The sequence below is a fragment of the Lynx canadensis genome, chromosome E2 (assembly GCF_007474595.2).
Source record: "Lynx canadensis isolate LIC74 chromosome E2, mLynCan4.pri.v2, whole genome shotgun sequence".
Classification (NCBI taxonomy): Eukaryota; Metazoa; Chordata; class Mammalia; order Carnivora; family Felidae; genus Lynx; species Lynx canadensis.
The window spans coordinates 7,255,534-7,273,163 of NC_044317.1; the positions used below are offsets into that span (position 1 = coordinate 7,255,534).

The 17,630-nt window shown below is 46.7% G+C and overlaps 1 protein-coding gene and 1 long non-coding RNA gene across 2 annotated transcripts; one reads left to right on the forward strand and one right to left on the reverse strand.

The window, feature by feature from the left end:
* Nucleotides 1-1,897: 1,897 nt before the first annotated feature.
* ATMIN (ATM interactor) lies at nucleotides 1,898-17,296 on the reverse strand. Its single transcript, XM_030297589.1, has 4 exons — nucleotides 16,961-17,296; nucleotides 7,343-7,468; nucleotides 6,343-6,542; nucleotides 1,898-5,682 (listed from the first exon to the last, which is right to left on the reverse strand). The coding sequence occupies exons 1-4, from the start codon at nucleotides 17,294-17,296 to the stop codon at nucleotides 3,870-3,872; spliced, it is 2,475 nt and encodes an 824-aa protein (XP_030153449.1). The 3' UTR covers nucleotides 1,898-3,869.
* LOC115502332 lies at nucleotides 6,542-15,286 on the forward strand. The gene is made up of 3 exons (XR_003965059.1): nucleotides 6,542-7,422; nucleotides 12,430-12,509; nucleotides 14,957-15,286. It is a non-coding gene; the product is annotated as an uncharacterized LOC115502332 (long non-coding RNA).
* Nucleotides 17,297-17,630: the final 334 nt, after the last annotated feature.

Genomic DNA, 17,630 nt, shown 5'->3' on the forward strand with positions numbered 1-17,630 from the left:
TGTTTCTTTTTTGTAGCGTCCTGACCTATAATATTAACCTGCTTTACAATCAAGTATCAAAAGTTAGTGGAAGGGGCCTTGGCAAAGTTTCTCCTGTGCCAACCATCACTACTCTGTGGACTTAGAACAAAGTTACAAATGTGTGTATTTTGTTATTAGTAAGGCAATATAAAACAGAGGTTTTTTCCTCAGGCTTGTTGAAACAAATGAATGACTATTGGTACTCTCACAGTTCAAGTACTATAGACAATGCTTTTATTTACTCACATGGTTTGGACATTTGCTCCTTTCAAACGTGCACATTTTTAAGTGTAGTGCAGGCACTTGGGTGTCTCAGTCGGTTAAGGGACTGGCTTGATTACAGCTCAGGTCACGATCTCATGGTTCATGAGCGTGAGCCCCACGTTGGCCTCTGCGCTGACAGTGTGGAGCCTGCTTGGAATTCCCTCTGCCCCTTCCCTGCTCGTGCTCTCTCAAAATAGTAGTGTTAGTTCGAGAACACTCATAAACTGGGAATCCCCTTCATCTTTAGCCTGCCTCTCCTAATACGTAAGCTAATACCTCAGGGTGTCTGTTAACAGTGTTCATACAACGGAAAGACCTCTTTGGATTTAAACGCTGCAAAACAAGGGTATTTAGTTGACTACCTTCTTGGCCATAAGAACATTACACTAGCCAACATCTTGCTGAAGAAACTAGAGGGAAATTCCTGTCATCTGACAGTCTTTTAGATGTTGGGAGTATGAAACCAAAAGACCGATCTGCTTTCCTAGCGACAGATCTGGTGACACTATAACGCACTTCCAATGGGAACACACACACGTATATTGTGAAATGTAAGGAAACTAAAATGCATAAACACTTGAGACTTCTTCATCCCTAAGTCCCCAAAGGTACAAGTTCCTCCTCCTCTTTTCTTTAAAAGCCTTTGGAAGACCAGTGTGAGAAGCACTGCTTTAAATATACCGGACAGTAAACGCTCCTTGGAGTCAATAGTAGATGGCAGGTTTTGGTGAGGTTTGGACTGGAATTAAGATAAACCATCTAAAACTGAGGACATAAAGGGTTACACGAAAGTATCACCCTGTCACTTGCCACTATTAATAAAACAATTCAACTTCACAACTAGACTGACATGCTTACATTTTCCTCTGATCAAAAGTAGCCTCAAGCCTTACTCAGCATCTTTCAGGTAAGTCCACAAAAATTTTCTATTTTCATTTCCCCTTTATATCAAGGAATCAGAAACATACTGATCTGGCTTTTCACAAATCAGTGACTAAGCAAAGAACTACTCATGTTGTAACCCTCTCGTTTTTGCTCTTAAGCTAGCATTACATTATTTACAAAGATAAAAGGGACCCCCATTATAAAATGGCCATGACTTGGGGGCACCCGGCTGGCTCAGTTGCTCGAGCGTCCCACTTCGGCTCAGGTCATGGTCTCGTGGTTTGTGAATTCAAGCCCCATGTCGGGCTCTCTGCTGTCAGCAAAGAGCCCGCTTCGGATCCTCTGTCCCCGCCCCCGCCCCTCCCTCATTTGCACACTCTCAAAAATAAACATTTAAAAAAAGTAAATAAAATAGTCACGAATTGGCAAATGCATGAATTGGGGGTAATTCCCTTCAAAATTCTCCAACAAATGAAATCCTAAGGTATATAGCTTTTCTCAAATAAAAACTCTACATCATAATAGAAAGTTTGGTAATGGAGTGTCTTTTCATTTTCTACGAGGAAAATTAGTATATTGTCGTTAACAAAGGTAAAACAGTAATGAACGTAACTAGGCACAACCATTTGATCCTGTGACTATCGGAAGCTAAGGGGTCTGTGAAATGTCAAGGCAACAAAATAGGTCACATTATGAGTATGTCAAAGAATTCACAAAAAAAAAAAGGTAGAATTCTCACTTCTCTTTAATCACAGGATTTCATTTTTTACGAATAATCATAGGACAATTCAGATAACTAAGGTTTGGGAGGGAAACAGTTCTTACTTTACATGAAGAACTACGACATGCTCCAATTTTCTGTAAGTAACTCTACTGGCTGAATTAACAAACATTTCCACACAGACAAAAAAAAAAAAACAAAACACGTTTTTTTTTAAAGCCAAAGATCACTGCATTTGTATTTACAAAAAGCCATAAACGAACATGCATTTCTCCCTGACTAGGAGAACTTAAATAAATGTTTGAACATTAAGGCAGTGACAGTTCTAAAACATAATGAAATTCTAAGTTAAGGCTTTATGTCTGTTTTGAAACCCATATTCATAGGCCACTGTGACCACAGCAAACTTTTACCTATCAGGTTAGGTTCATCCGTCCTGGATAAGTTATTGATTCACTACCAACTATTCTATGGGATAGGAATTAATACTAATATCATCCATTTAATGAGTTATTAGTCTACTCCTTAGGTTTTATTTTGAGGGTTTAGTCTTCAGCAGCATAAGCATGTGCCACAGAAGGAACTTTTTTTTTTCTTTTTTTTAAATAAACTTAGAAAACTTAGGGGCTGCACCGATTTTTCCTTGACTGAAAGTTGGCCAACAACCAAGAATTCCTGATTTCCTGAAGAGAGAAAACCTCCAGAGCATATCTGGCCATGCTCCCATCTAAAAACGTGGATGTTCTTGATTACTGAAGTAGTTGGTCTTCATCTTCTTTGAAGACTGGTATTGCTGTCTAAATAAAGCAACAAAATGTGGAATCCCATAGTGCGGGTGGATCTGTTCTGTACTTCTTATCCTCAAGGCACAAATACTACCCTTGCTGGGCCAATGTCTTTCCTTACTCCAGGAAAAGATGAGAGGTGGATGAAGATTCACTTGAGAATAATTGATTGCACTCTTGCCCTATTCAAGCTTACACAAAGTACGGAGATTTAGGGGGGAATGGCCTCTTCGCTCTCCATTATTGTTTTTCTTAACATTTAGACACAACTCAGATCCAGCCTGTGGGTCCACTTTGAGAAGCAGCTCTGGAGCCCCCGCCTCGCCTACTGGGGAGAGCAGCAGGGGTGTTCACAGGGCACACTCCAGGATGAGCTAACTGGGCACGATTCCACAACGCGGCATTTCCGCGGCTGGGATGACGGAAGGTCACTTTGACCAGAAGGATCACTATTTACACTGAGGGCTGGCCGCTACTCCTTGAAGCAGTAATTGTACAGAAACGCATCTTGTGAGGCAAGCACAGTACACTTACGTTGGGATCACTCCTAGTTCGTGTGGAGGAAGAATAAGCATTGGTTACCTGAAGACGGTCTCAAAAGCTAAAGCTGGCTGTAGTTTTCCTTTGTCTTCAAGTCAGAAAAAAAGGGAGAGGTCAAAGCAGAGGAAGCTGCAGGCGGCAGGAGCCCCACGCCATCTAAGCACTCGTGCCCAAATCTGCTGCGTGGCGTCCGAGTTCTTTAGATTTACTCTCAGGAAACAGGAATTTCTCTCCAACACCGTCAGATATTTTAGGTGCAATTTAAGTCAAGCGAGTCACATTTCAACTGAAATGTTTTGCAGATTTGAAAAGTCTGTACCCTAGTACCTGGTAAGCTTGGCTTCAGCTAAGTGCTAGATGGGTTTTACAGGTGTGAGACACTCTTGTTCTTTTAAGATGGGACAACTAACTGTGAGAGGGCAAATGGAGGCAACACAGAAACAATCATTTTTAGATCAACATCTTACGCTTTATAATACACTCACATTTATACACAAATTTCATGTTTACAAGTACAAACGGCAAAGAACCTCCAAGGACCCAAGTAAACGCATCAGGAACTACATTCAACGGCGTTAACACTGTTGTCCTACCCTCCATTCGCTGAACCCGGAAGGAAACTGTAAAGGCCGACCCGCGCACAGACTTCACGTTTAGAAGTTGGAGACCGTGTGTGGTTCTGCACACGTCTGGGTTTCTACAGAGCTGAACTGAGATTCCATTGTGTTCCAGGCCAAATCGGCCAGAAGAAAGTCGTCCATTGCGGTTTGCGTTTCGTTGCTGGTGAAGAACAAACTGCCCAGGGTCTCAAAGCCAGAATTCATGGTCTGTGTTTCTGTGCTGTTCAACTGAACTTTACTCTCTACGGCAGGTAGGCTTTTAGCAGCGGACATTCCTTCGGTTTGGGTCTCTGTGTCAGACGAATCTGTACTCATGGAAAAGCTGGAGTGTTTCAGAATGCTTCCCAGAGGCAGATGGGGGCCACTGTCTAAAAAGAAGTTTAGGTCTGTCTGTGTCTGCGTGTCAAACATTTCAAGGCCTAAGAAGTTCGAATTTCCCCTACAGCTATAGGACTGGGCAGAGGTGTCCGCAAGGAAGAAGTCAGTTTGGGTCTCTATGTCCAGAGACTCCAAGACTGGCTCAGTGGTCATGGTGTTAAGCTCACTCTCTTCAGTTTGAGTTTGGATATTTGAGGCGGAAAAGAACTCCTCGATATCAAAATCGATTGCGGGATTCTGGGCTGGGCCAGATGGGAGCTGGGTGTCAGGTCCAGGATTCGGGTCAGACAAAAGACTACGATTGTCCAGTGTCTGACCAGGCAGGTTACTTGACAAGATGTTTTCTAAATCACTTAATAAATCCATAGTCTGGGTCTGATTGTCCGTCATGTTCTGTGAAGGAAGCATACTGTGCTGTGCGCCGAAGTTTATGAGCGGTGCAGATTTCTCAATATCTTGATTTAAAGTCTTAGGGTGGTTCTGAGGTAACAAACCATGAGTGACAGTCCCTGCTACTAGGCTGCTGCTTATGATATTGTCTGTGGAAACACCGTAGGACGAATGGACGCTCTCAAAAATGTCTCCACACATTACAGCTTGGTCCATCTGGACTCGGCCGTCTGTCAGACTCTGCATCCCGCTGGTCTGGGTTTCTCTGGAGATCCCACCTGGCTGGTAACAGGCATCTGCGAACGTGTCAGTCTGAGCGGCTATGGAAGAGGTTACCTTAGAACCGGGTAAGAATGTCTGAGTGTGAACACTAATGGGAAGGGAGACTTGGGAACCAAACGTCAAATCCGTTTGAGAACAGGAAGATACGGAGGAATCGGGGCCGGCCCACTGGGAGGAAGGTATGAAGTGCTGTGTGGCGTAAGACAGGTCCGTCTGCACGTTGATTGAAGAAATGCCATTCTTCTGACATGCGTTTCCTAGTTCTTGTGAAGGATGGGACAGGCTCTTACCCAAGTTCACCTGAACACCTGTGCTAACTGGCTCCAGAGCAACAGGATTCACAATTTTTGAAAGAGGGAGACTCTCCTTGACACAGCCAGCCTCGGAATCTAGGCCGAGGATCAGGGTTCCGACCGACAAGGGCAGTATGTGCACAGCGCCCGGGGCGGAACCCTGATGATCCACGCCCAACACCATGGGCTGGGCCGAGGGGTCGGCTGTAGGCACAAAGACAGGCGTGGGAGAAAACTGCAGAACAGGAAGTTTCACCAGAGCCACTCTGGGCTTGGGTAAAAGCAACTTCTGAGGGCATCTTGGAGGTGTCGTAAGAGTCTGCTTTCCGGCATTAGGGTTGCAAGAGTCTTCCAAAGTAGTGACTAGTTTTATTTCTGAAGTTTCTAGTTCTTGAGTGTCTGGTCTTGGAGCTGGCTGACTGCTCAATGACTCAGTGGTCTTACCGGACAGCTTCTGGCTGTGCAGACAGTTTTCCATTTTCCTTTTCTTACTAGGTGGGTCCCTGAAAGCAAAGACAGAGTGAAAAGAGAAAAATGAGCGTAAGCTGCAGCTGTCTTCAACCCGGGGGCCGTCTCCTCAGCTGCTCACAAACACTGCTCCCCACACCCACGGCAGAGGTCAGACTTCACCCGGTGAAGAGGAGACCTCCCTCCGCGACTCTCTGAGAACTCGGCCTGCCGTGGTGGCGGGCAGAGAAACACGTGAGTAGGGAAGGAGAAAGCGCATCCTTTTTTGGTATACGTCCAAGTACTAGAACTCAGCTTAGCTTAGCTCTGGAAGCATAAGGAAGCGAACAGATTATATAATGCAACCTTTACTGTTCCTAAAGTAGGAAGCTATTACTCCAAATATAAAGTTGACCTTTAAAATGAGGTACAGTTTTATGGTAAAACTGAACTCAACAATCTAACATCCCTCTGATAGAAATGCTGGAAGTTGGTATTTTTAACCGGGAAGGAATAAGGAAGAACCGGGTTAGGCGGATGCGGATCCTTTCCTAGTCCTGCCGAAAAGCTCTGCTTTCCCGAAAGTTCCCTTCGTCCACATCACGTCTTGTCTCCGTCCTTCCGCCTCTCTGCCCGCGACAGCGGCTCTCCAGAAGTTTCACCTGAAACTCTTCCCACAGCCACTGACTTGCGGACCGTCACTTCTTCCCCTTTACCTGTGCTCTGCGGGGATCTCGTGGCCAGTTCGGTAGATGTGGGACTGTAAGGCGGTCCTGCTGGCATAGGGACAGCCGCACGTGCACTGGAAGGTCTTGCCACAATCCTCGGCGTGCCTTTTCAAGTCCCACTCGGTGCCGTAGGAGTTGCTGCACTTACTACACTTATGCTTCTTTTCGGCGTGCATTTTCATAAAGTGCTGGGGAGAACACAGAGGGGGGGAGAGTGGGCAACCGCAAGCGCTCAAACATTTCAGACGCGACCCGCACGCCCGAATCAGCGCTGACCTCCCAGGACAGACCGCAGCCGGTCTGCGCCAGGAGAACGGAGAAGCGGGAAGGCTGCGGTCTGTCACGCACCTCTTCTCCTAGTCACTCCCGCTCTGGGAAAAGTGGGAGACGGTTTGGCAAAAACCTCCTGGGACCACCGTTTAGGGGTTCCAGACGAGTGCCGCAGGCAGGGGGGGGGGGTGGTCCGCCACGCGTTCCTCGGGACCCTCCAGCAGACGCTGGGGGAAGGCTCGCAGCCGCCAGGCTCTGCCAGTCCTAAGGCACCTCTGTCCCCACTCACCGGGCCCCCTCCCGAAGTTGGCTGCTGCTGTAACTCTCTGCCTGACCTCCGCAGCTACGTCTCCCTCAGGAGACCATTTCCTACGTGCCTTTGCGCCTCTGGCCTCAGAGGCACCCGGGGTCACACGAGACAGCTGGACACATATTTCTCATTTGCTGAGGAAGCAGTCTTCTGGTCTCTCTTCCAAACCCACTCCCGGACATCTTCACCTCCACAACAAGCTACGTCTCCTCCACTCGCGGTACCCCACTCACGCTTCCCCCACTCACGCTTCCCCCACCAGGGAGACTCTTGGGCGGCCGGCTATTCCCACAAGCAGCTCTCTCCCAGAGTTCTCCAGTTACATTTGGAAAGAGATTGGATTGCACGCTAGGTTTACGTCACCTGCGCCTCATCCTCAGAGAAGTACACTTAAGACAAGTAAAATACCTGTTTTACGAGAGAAAATTGAGAAAATGGTCTGTCAGGGCCTCTGGGGCATCCTTCAATTGGACAACAGTAGAATTTCGGTACGGTTTTCAAATCTTTTCTTATTGTTGGATTTACTATGCCATCCTGCAAAAGAAAAAGTTACTTTGAGCGCTTATTTTCAAAAAAATCCAATAGAACTGGCTGGGAGCAGAAACAAAAAATGACTTTTTCTTGGGGATCTTTTAAGGGTTAATAACGCTCTAAATTGGATCGTGGTGCTCGTGGCACAACCACGTGAATCTACTAAGTAACTAGATTATTCACTTAAAATAAGTAAATGGTGAAGAAACTGTAGCTCAATAAATCTGTTAAATTTTTTCCTTAAGTTTATTTATTTTGGGAGAGAAAGAGAGAGAATCCCAAGCAGGCTCCGAGCTGTCAGTACTAAGCCTAATGTATAGCTCGATCCCATGAACAGAACCGTGAGATCATGACCTGAGCTGAAATCAAGATTTGGATGCTTAACCTACTGAACCACCCAGCTGCCCCTGTTAAAAATTTTCAAAACAAAAAACCTATGTTGTATAAAAATCTTCTATCCGTTCCTTTAGAACTCTTCCTTCTAAACTCAAAATCTCTCTCCTTAAAGCCAGGCTCTCTGTTCGTAAGTGTATATTCACAGTTTCTGAGGCTCAAGATTTTGGTATCATCCCTAATTCTTCCCTTCCCTTTCATCCCACCCTCAATTAGTGGGAGCCCCCGAAAAAACCTCCTTTGATTGTGGTCTAGGCCTTCCCAACAGCATCCTGACTTTTCTCTGGTCATCACGCTGCCCCCTGAAGTAGCTGAAGCTAGCTGACACAACTTTTTATACAACAGCTTGAACACAGGCACTGTACTATGTGTGAAATTTAATAACCATTTTGATCATCTGTACTATTAGAGCTTTTGTTACTGCGTCAGGCACTCTTCTAAGCACTTTATATACATCATGTCGTCCTAATAATCCTTTGTTATTAAGTACGTGATTAACTTTTTGGCTGGGAGTTTAAAATAACTGGTGACTTAATTTATTTTTTTATTTTTTTATTTTTTCAATGTTTATTTATTTTTGGGACAGAGAGAGACAGAGCATGAACGGGGGAGGGGCAGAGAGAGAGGGAGACACAGAATCGGAAACAGGCTCCAGGCTCCGAGCCATCAGCCCAGAGCCCGACGCGGGGCTCGAACTCACGGACCGCGAGATTGTGACCTGGCTGAAGTCGGACGCTTAACCGACTGCGCCACCCAGGCGCCCCAGTGGTGACTTAATTTAAATTGAAGCGTTCTGTCTCAGTGCCCTTGATGAGCCCACATACCGCAGGTGTAAGGTACCCATGACCTCCAGTGTATTCCTGTCTGGACCTAAAGGAAGGGGATGGTGGTGGCAGTGGCGGGGGTAGGGGGTGGGGAAGGACCTCTCTATAGGTCACTGGAAACAACAGGACTCACGGGTACAAGAGCACCTGGCTCTGGGGGTCCCAAAGAGATCAGGTCGGGCCACTTGCCGCTAACAAAATCCACAGGCAGAGAGCCAAGTGGTGGAGAAACCAGAAAGGGATTTATTTCAGTGAGGCCAGAACTGGGAAGACAGTGGACTAGTGTCTCAAAGACTGTCTCCAAAGTGCTGAAAATACTTCCAGGTTTATGTAAGGAAAATGTGAGACAAAGGTACGTGCGGGTGGGCAGTGAAGGTCAGGTTGATCACTGTCCTGGGGTCAGTCATGTGGGGGTCTTACTGGTGTGAAGGTGGTCCCTGATGCTAAGGTCCCCGTCTTGGGATGCTATGCCTGCTGGGTCTTGTGCCCGGGTGAAGAGATAAGCTGGAAAGAAGAACTTAGTCACTTAAAAACTACAGACTGAGGTCAAAGTGGACGTGGTCGAAGTCCTCATTCACTTGGGCCTCACATGCTGCTGCAGCACACAGATACTCTGCTTATCTAGTGTTCTGATGAGAAAGGACTCATACTTGTGGAACATGTCCACTTCCTTCTCTCCCATCCACATTTCGGGAGAAGGGAGGAATGAATAACCATGTGGCTAAGACTCCTCTTTGCCTTCCCAGTGGATCCCAAGAGGAGCACGTTGATCTTGTTGAGTCTGTGTCCACTCATTTAGAGGAGAAAAGAAGCTATTTTTGTTTTATTTATCAATAACATAATTTATCTTTCCATATTAAATTCAATTCGTTCTCCATGTCTTCCACACTGGTCCATCCTTTTATAACCCTACTGTACTGTCTAGACATTCATATGCATTTGGGTTAAATGGTCCCTTAAATAGTTTTCCTTTGTTTTCTAATTTGGTAGCAGATTTGATATTCCAAAAACTTGTTTGTATCTATCACCTGTAGGTGTGTTATACCTCCAATCTCCAATTACAGACGTATCTTTTTCTGTTCCCTTTTCATACACCACCCTACTCAGACTCATATTATTCTCACTTCCAACTGCACTTTCTATGAAGGCCCAATTTGTCCTATATCCCCCTGGCTCCCTTCAGGCAGAATGCAATGGTAGAAAAAGCCATTTGGCATTGAAAGCCCCGTATATCATTTTTACCAGCAATTAGGGGCGTGGCCTTGGACAGGGGATTTAACCTCTCTGAACCAGTTTACTCATTTTTAAGACAGATACTATAGTTAACTCTCAGGATTATCTTGTACTAGATTAGCATAAAGCCTAGGCCAGATCACATTCTCAATAAGTAACATTCCCTTGTTCTGCTTACCACCCAGATCTAGGGACCTATTTCTTGTCTGAATTCCAAGATAGTAACTAACTTAAGCTATCTTAAATACCATCCTTTTCTTCTAGAGTTCCTGTCTCCCTAACTAAATTGCTCTTTTTTTATAGTTTATTTTTTGAGAGACAGCAGGGGAGGGGCAGAGAGAGAGAGGGAGAGAGAATCCCAAGCAGGCTCCACAATGTAAACGCAGAGCCTGACTTGGGGCTCGAACTCAACAACTATGAGATTGTGACCTGAGCAGGGATTAAGAGACGCTTAACAGACCGAGTGACCCAGGCGCCCCTCTCCAACTGAATTTCTTAAGGGCAGAAACTATTTTGTACACCACCTCCTATTGCCTTAATGCTTAAAGAAGAGAGCAAGTGCATGCTAAATGCAGAGCATTTTTAGAAAGGCAGTCCAGGGTAGGACAGGTTTTCAACCCTGGGGGGCCTCTGAAAAATCACGAGATTCAAAAAAATATTTCTGCCTGGTTCCAACTCCAGGTATTCTTATATAATTAGTTTGGGGGGCAGATTAGGGATCTATCTATCTACCTAATATTTTACTTCATTCATTCATTCATTCATTTATGAGACAGAGACTGTGTGCACGCAAGCGGGGGCGGGGGAGGGGGAGGGAGGAAAAGAGAGAACTTAAGCAGGCTCTGTGAGGAGCATGGAGCCTGATGTGGGGCTCGATCCTACAACCCTGGGATCATGACCTGAGCTGAAATCAAGAGTCGGACGCTCAACTGACTGAGCCACCCAGGCACCCAGGGATCCATATTTGGTTTTTAAATCTTCCCATATGATCCCAAAGTGCAACCTAGCTTAAGAACCTCGGGTGTTGTGGTTAAACCCACGGGTTCTGGAATATTGACTGCCATGGTTTGAATTCTCTACCTTGTCACTTTCCTGTGACCTTGAGAAAATGAAGGTTTCCTTATCTGTAAAGTAGGCATAATAGGGTTTAGAACAGTGCTTATTACATGATCAATTAGTTATTATTGCTGAGTTCTTTGCTGTGGAGAGTTTTGTTTCTTCTTTCGGTTTTTGCCAACTTAATGCCAATGACCTAATCTAAACCAGTACTTTACATTAAATATTGTACCTGTCAAAGTATGACTGAAAGGCTCTTTTGTTAGAACACTGGCATCTGGCAGCTTTAATGACAACTGATGTCATGTCTTATCACCAAACTCATCCTATTCACCAATTCATCTAGTGTTTTGTTTTGTGTTTTTAACAGAATACTTTCAATTAACTTATATTTTTTCCACCTAGTGTTATCAGCAAAAGAAAACGAAATGTGGGGAGAATATTAAGGAAGACAAAAATCCTTCATTCACCCGACCATCATCGAATTCCTCTTAGTGATATGCCAGGAAGATGGTCCCTTCCTATGCTCAGGCTGTCCAACGTTCCACAAAACTGCCCGCAGGGTCACTACAAAATTCATGCTCACTTCTAATCCATACTCAATTCTGCTTAGCAATCCTTTTATTATCCCTTTTCAAACTCCCAATCATGTTCTCACATTCCTGTTCACTTTTTAAAAAATTAATGAACTTATTTTTTAGACAAGATTCAGGTTCACAGCAAAACGGAGTAGAAAGCACCACGAGTTTTCAGCTACCCCTACCTCCCCAAACACGTACAGCCTGTTCCACTATTAACTATTATTCCCCCATCAGAGTGGTACATTTATCACAATCAGTGAACCTACAATGACCTATTATTATTATTACCTAAAATCCAGAGTTTATATTAGAATTCATTCTTGCTGTTGTATATTCTACGGCTTTTGACAAATGTGTAATGACATGTATCCACTGTTACATTCTCACAGAGTATTTTCACTGCCCTAAAAATCCTCTGTGCTACACTTATTGATAACTCCCTCCCCACTTTTAAAATTTATTTATTTTTTTAGAGAGGGAGTGAGTGGGGGAGAGGGGCAGAGGGAAAGAGACAGAAAGAGAAAGAGAGCGAGAAAGAGAGAGAGAGAGAGAGACAGAGAGAGAGAGAGAGAGAGAGAGAGAGAGAGAGAGAGAATCTCAAGCAGGCTCCATGCTCAGTGCAGAGCCTAATGCGAGGCTTGGTCCCCCAACCCTGGGATGGTGACCTGGGCTGAAATCAAGAATCAGACGCTCAACCCACTGAGCTGTCCAGGGGCCCCAACCCTCTTCCCCTTAAACCCACCCTGACGACCACTAATCTTATTTGCCCTCTTCAAGAATGTCGTATGGTGGGAATGATACGGTATGCAGCCTTCTCGGATTGGCTTCTTTGTTCAGTCCACACATATATCTAAATTTCCTCCATGTCTTTTCACAGCTGGATCGCTCACTTCTTCTTAGTGCTGAAGAATACGCCATCCTCTGGAGGTTCCACAGTTCATTTCCACTCACCGACTAGTAAGCATCTGGGTTGCTTCCAAGTGCTGGCAATTACTTTTCGTGACAGGTCTTCTACCATCTCCCTCCCTCTCCTTTCTCGCTGCCATCACCGTTAGTTGATGTCGCCCTGACTCGCGGTGTGCACTTTTATCAGTGACCTCCCAACTAACTTCTAGAACCTCAATCTCTTTTTCATTCACAGTTTGCCAGATTCATTTTTCTACACCATAGCTCTGATTATGTCATTACCTCACTCCGACATTTCTAGTGACACCCAAATCTTTCCGAGTCCGGATTTCTCTCACTTGAGACATTTAAAGTCCCTTGCTATATAGCTTTGCATTACCTCTCTCTTCTGTCATTTACCTCTTTCTGCTTTTTACCCATCTTATCCAGTGCGGCTACTTAAAATCTTCCAAACTTTTCAAGGGGAGGAATGTTTTTGTATGTTCTGTTGCATGTGAGAATGCTCTGAACGGAGTACACGGTCCAGAAAAACCTGGAGCGTTATACTGACTGTTCAAGAGGCCATCTAAGCCAAATCTGTATCATGCACCAGGATGAAACACTACAGAGAGCCGCACCAGGATACCTGCAACCCCCAATGCCTTTTTACAGGCACAGCAACAACGTGATACTGTTCACTTTCCTGCTTTCTGAGGGCCAACCCCTCAACCCTCCCCATCGCCACCTCTCCACCCAGCTCCTGGGCTTTCTTCCCATTCCAGCCCGAGACAGAAAGCCCAAAGGGTAGGAAGGCTGAGATGAGAATGGGGAAGATGAGAAATGGTGATGGCACAATACCGCGTGAACTGCAGTGACAAAGTGATGTTTTGTTCTGGCATTCTCTATATATGTTCAAGAACAAAATTCACCAGACTCTTTGTGATTTATCTTTTTTGTGTGCTTCCTTTTTTGGGTAAATGTTACATACAAAGTATCTGAAAGTAAAAAAAAAAAAAAATTTGAAAAATGTTAATGAAACACTTTACATAAAGAATTTGAAAAAAGAAAAACTTTGAGATGAAACAATCAAAAAATAAGATGGAAAAAAGTAAACAAACAGAAGAAGTGAAAAGGAGGAGGAAGGAAACACTTCAAGGAGAAAGGATAAAAGGAAAGGACTGTAAAAATAGTGGCAAAAATTGGGAAAAAGAGGCAAAAGTATTCTAGCACCTCACTGCCTTCAAAGAAAGCATCCAAGGAAACAGTTTGCTCTCTTGTCCTCCTATTGTAAACTTAAAATCGGAAGTCTTTGTACAGTATAGTCTATAGAGCAACTTGGAACCTTTCCTTCCCTTTGCTTTAAAAAAAAAACAAAAAAAAAAAAAACAAAGCAAAAAAAACCTTCCTGGCAAATCATTCAAAGCAAATCTTGCACTGAACATAATACAAAATCCTTGAAGCCATGCTTTAAAAATATAAATGCTGTTGGGTAAGAAAATCTTCAAGGGCCCTCCTGTCCCCTTCACTGCTTTCAAACACAAGGAATAAAAGAATCTCTAACAATTGAGAAATGCCCATTTACTACTCTTCCTTTCCCTCAAAACCCCAGCTTTCATTTCCCAAGGATAACCCTGTATGCAAGGCTGGACAGGGTATTTCCAATTTCTTCCAGCAGATGGAATATAGACATAGGTCATAAGAACCCACATAACACCAAAAAGCAGCACGTCCTTACATCAATCCCCATCCTTACCCATCACCCTTCAGAAGCGCTCGTTAATTATTTACATTAAGAAGGGAGTTGTTTGGTTGAGTGCAGGGTATCTTGTGAAGAAATTCTAAAAGAAAATAAGAACCATACAGCAACAGATGGGGAAGGGAATAAAAGATTATCAAAATCTAGAAAAAAAAAACACTAAGAAAGAACTAGAATTATGCAAGTAGCTGTAACCAAGAGAATGTGAAGGAAACTTTCCACGGACTATTATGCAAACCCACCAAGCGGATACACTCAGACCACCTTTAGGGCGGAAAGTAGGCACACCCACTTGACTTGACGGACACTGGAGTCTCTCCAAATGGCTTTCAAAACCACAGGGATCTCCCAGTCAGCTCACGTCCCCGGGCCTCCCCTCCTCTCTCCCTCCTTCTAATACTCTGACAAGTGTCAAGAGTGATGTTTGAACTCAAGAGCCTTCTTCTACTCAGGATGCAGAGCAAGGGTAAGATTCACCACACTGGGGCTGGGGCACCCTCGTACAGATGCGGCTGTTCTGTCCTACAGGTTGCCTTCGTGAGAGAACGAACCCCTTTCCCCCAGTACAGCAGATGCTCGGGGGTTGCTGGGTGCCATGGTTAGAAAGGCGGAACAAGGCAGCAGAGGGAGCCTCTTTGATGAGGGGGCGGGGCGGGGAGAGATGGTTCTGGGTGAGATTTCTTTAATTCCTGCTGAAACAGGTGTCCCTCGTGACCTATGAAGGAAACTCAGCAGAGACCATTTTTCCCTTCAACATTTCTAGTTTGGAAAGGGATCTTGAGTTCACTGTGCTGTCTTCAGACAAGAGACATCCGAAAAGTGCCTTGAAAGTGGGAGAATGACCTCACGCAGCAGAAGCAGCAAGGGAAGATACGGCTGCTTTGACAAATCCAAGTAGAGATTTGACTATCAAAATCTGTATGTGCCTCAAACATACTCCTTAAGCCTGTTATACTTTGTATTTTGTATGTTGTGTTATACATCACATATGTGTTGTTATGTTTTGTGTATGTACTGGTATCTTCAGAATTCCTAAACGTCACGTGTTTTAGAAACATAATTAGAAATAAACCTGTTATATGCTATCAAACTAGTCCTGGAGAGTAAATGCTCTTTATGCTTCACCAAGTCTAGAGAAGCAGAGAGCTGCAGACAGCAATTCCAGAGAAAAGAACAATAAAACTGTTGACAAGTGCTTGTTAGAGTGATATTCAGGCCAACACGGGAGGGTCCTGGTCGGACCGGTGGCTTCTCTTGTACTCCAGACGTCATGCGTCTCGGCTGTCGATCGCTGAGGACATGACTCTAATGGCGGGTGATGGCTGTCCTATACGAGCTCAGGGAACCAAGCTGACGCAGAATTCCTAGCAATACACAGTTCACCCACTGAAGTGAAAATACGAAGACAAGGAAGGATTTCGGTAAAATTTCGTGGAAAGAGAAAACACAGGACTGAGGACCACTCCCAAAGACCACTGAAGAGTCACTACACTCGGGTCCTGGAAGAAACCCCAAACCATTCTGAGGGCCTGGCAGGGTCCGCCCACTTTTCCTGACTGGGCTCCCCCATCTTCCCAGGAAAACCATGGTGCTAGACGGGGATTGCCTCTCCTGGGCCACACGTCTGCCTGACTAGGGACTATAGCCTCAAACCTGCTGCTCATTCAATTCTCATCAGAGGCCCGACTCTAAGGAAGTTTCCAAGGACGATGCACCTGAAGGACAGACAGACAGGGACGTGCAACACGCCAGGTAATTCAGACTTACTCCCGAGTGAACCCAGACCATCAAAAGCTACATATTCACCAAACTTTGCTTTGAGTGTCATGCTGTGTAACCATGTCGCTGTTGGCATGGAACGAAGTGAGCGAGAGGTGGTGGGAAGAAACTTCCTACTGTAGTGACTGAGAAATTATAACTTGAAAGGCCTAGGGTGCGGCCGGACATCTGGATTTTCCATAAATTTTCCGCAGACGTGCACTAAAGGTTAAAACGCGGCGCCCCATTTTACAGACGGTGGAGGCGATGTTCAGACTACTGTCATGTTGATGTACGGGTCCCCTCTTAAAGAAGATCTGCGGGGAGAAATTTCCCTTAGGTCTCGGTGCAGAGCCAACCCGATTCTACCAATACCGTGAAACTCGTAACTGGCGGTGCCTCGAGGCAAATCTGCAGCTCCCTCCTAAACACCGGGCAGAACCCGAAGGCCCGAGGGAGGCATTGTGGGTGTGGTGGAAAGAACTCGGGCTTTCGAAGCAGAGACGGGGTTTAAATCCCAGCTCTCGTCCGGCGGCGCAACCTGTTTCTCATCAAGAGGCTGGAGATGACGGTCCGGGCCTCACGAAGTTGCGGAGGACCACGGAGGGGCAGGGGTCTAGTGGCCGGGCCGCCAAGCCCGAGGCCGGCAGTCCCGGCACGTCCGAGCCCGGCAGCGGAGCCACATGACACAGTGTTTTCCGACTGCCCGTTCCTGCGTGCTAGCTCCCACTCTGCCCCGCCGGGACTCCCTGGCCGGTTTGGCCCGTTCTGGGGCTGGATGCCCGCCGGCCGGGCTGCGCGCGCACGCGCGCGCGCACACACACACACACACACACACACACACACACACACACATATACACACACACCCCGCCGGCCGGGCTGCGCACACACGCGCGCGCGCGCACACACACACACACACCGCAATCCCCGCCGCCGGCCGCGCCGCCCTGCGCGCCCGAGCCCCCGAGCGCCAGGCCCTGGGAGGCGTCGTTCCGCGGCGGGCTCACCTGCAGGCGGTGGCTCTTGACCAGGTGCATGTTGAGCGCCGGGCTGTTGGGCAGGATCTTGCCGCAGCCGCGCACGGTGCACAGGATGTTGGTCCGCACGGCCCGGGACAGCTCGCTCACCGACGGCTGGATCAGCTCCCGGGCCGGAGGCGCCGGACCCGCGGGCTGCTGCCTCGCCGCCGCGGGTCGCGGCCGGCTGCCCTTCAGTCGCCCGGGAGGCCCCCACGGGCCCGAGGCGGCGGCGGCGGCTCCCCTCGCGGCCGTCGGGACGGTCGGGGCGCCCGAGGCCAGAGCCGCGGACCCCGCCGCCGCCGCCGCCGCCTCAGAGGCCGCCATGGCTGCCGCACGGCAGAAGGGCCTCGCCAGCAGGCCCCGCCTCCCGCCGCAGCCACTTCCGGCAGGGGGCGGGGCCTCCAGCCTCATTAGCATCCGGCGGGGCCGCGACGGCCGCGGCGCCCCCTGCGGGCCGTGGAGGGCGCGTCGGCTGAGGCGGGAGGGTTACAAAATTTCACCGGGATCCCTTGCGAACGCATCGAAGGGGTTGGTCCCACTGACTGGTTCTTCACCTTCCCAGAAACTTAACCTTGGGCAATAATTGTATGGAAGACAAATCAGTATAGTATGTTCAGGAACTATATTTCCCAAAGGTTAGAAACAACCCAAATATTAG

What these genes read in the sequence shown, in the direction of transcription:
- ATMIN (XM_030297589.1), bottom strand. Translation starts at nt 17,296, where the DNA reads ATGGCGGCCTCTGAGGCGGCGGCGGCGGCGGCGGGGTCCGCGGCTCTG. An exon ending in TCAAGAGCCACCGCCTGCAG is followed by an intron (nt 7,469 to 16,960) that starts GTGAGCCCGCCG and finishes TTTCTTTTGCAG; the next exon opens with GATGGCATAGTAAATCCAAC. An exon ending in GAGATCCCCGCAGAGCACAG is followed by an intron (nt 5,683 to 6,342) that starts GTAAAGGGGAAG and finishes CTTTGCTTTCAG; the next exon opens with GGACCCACCTAGTAAGAAAA.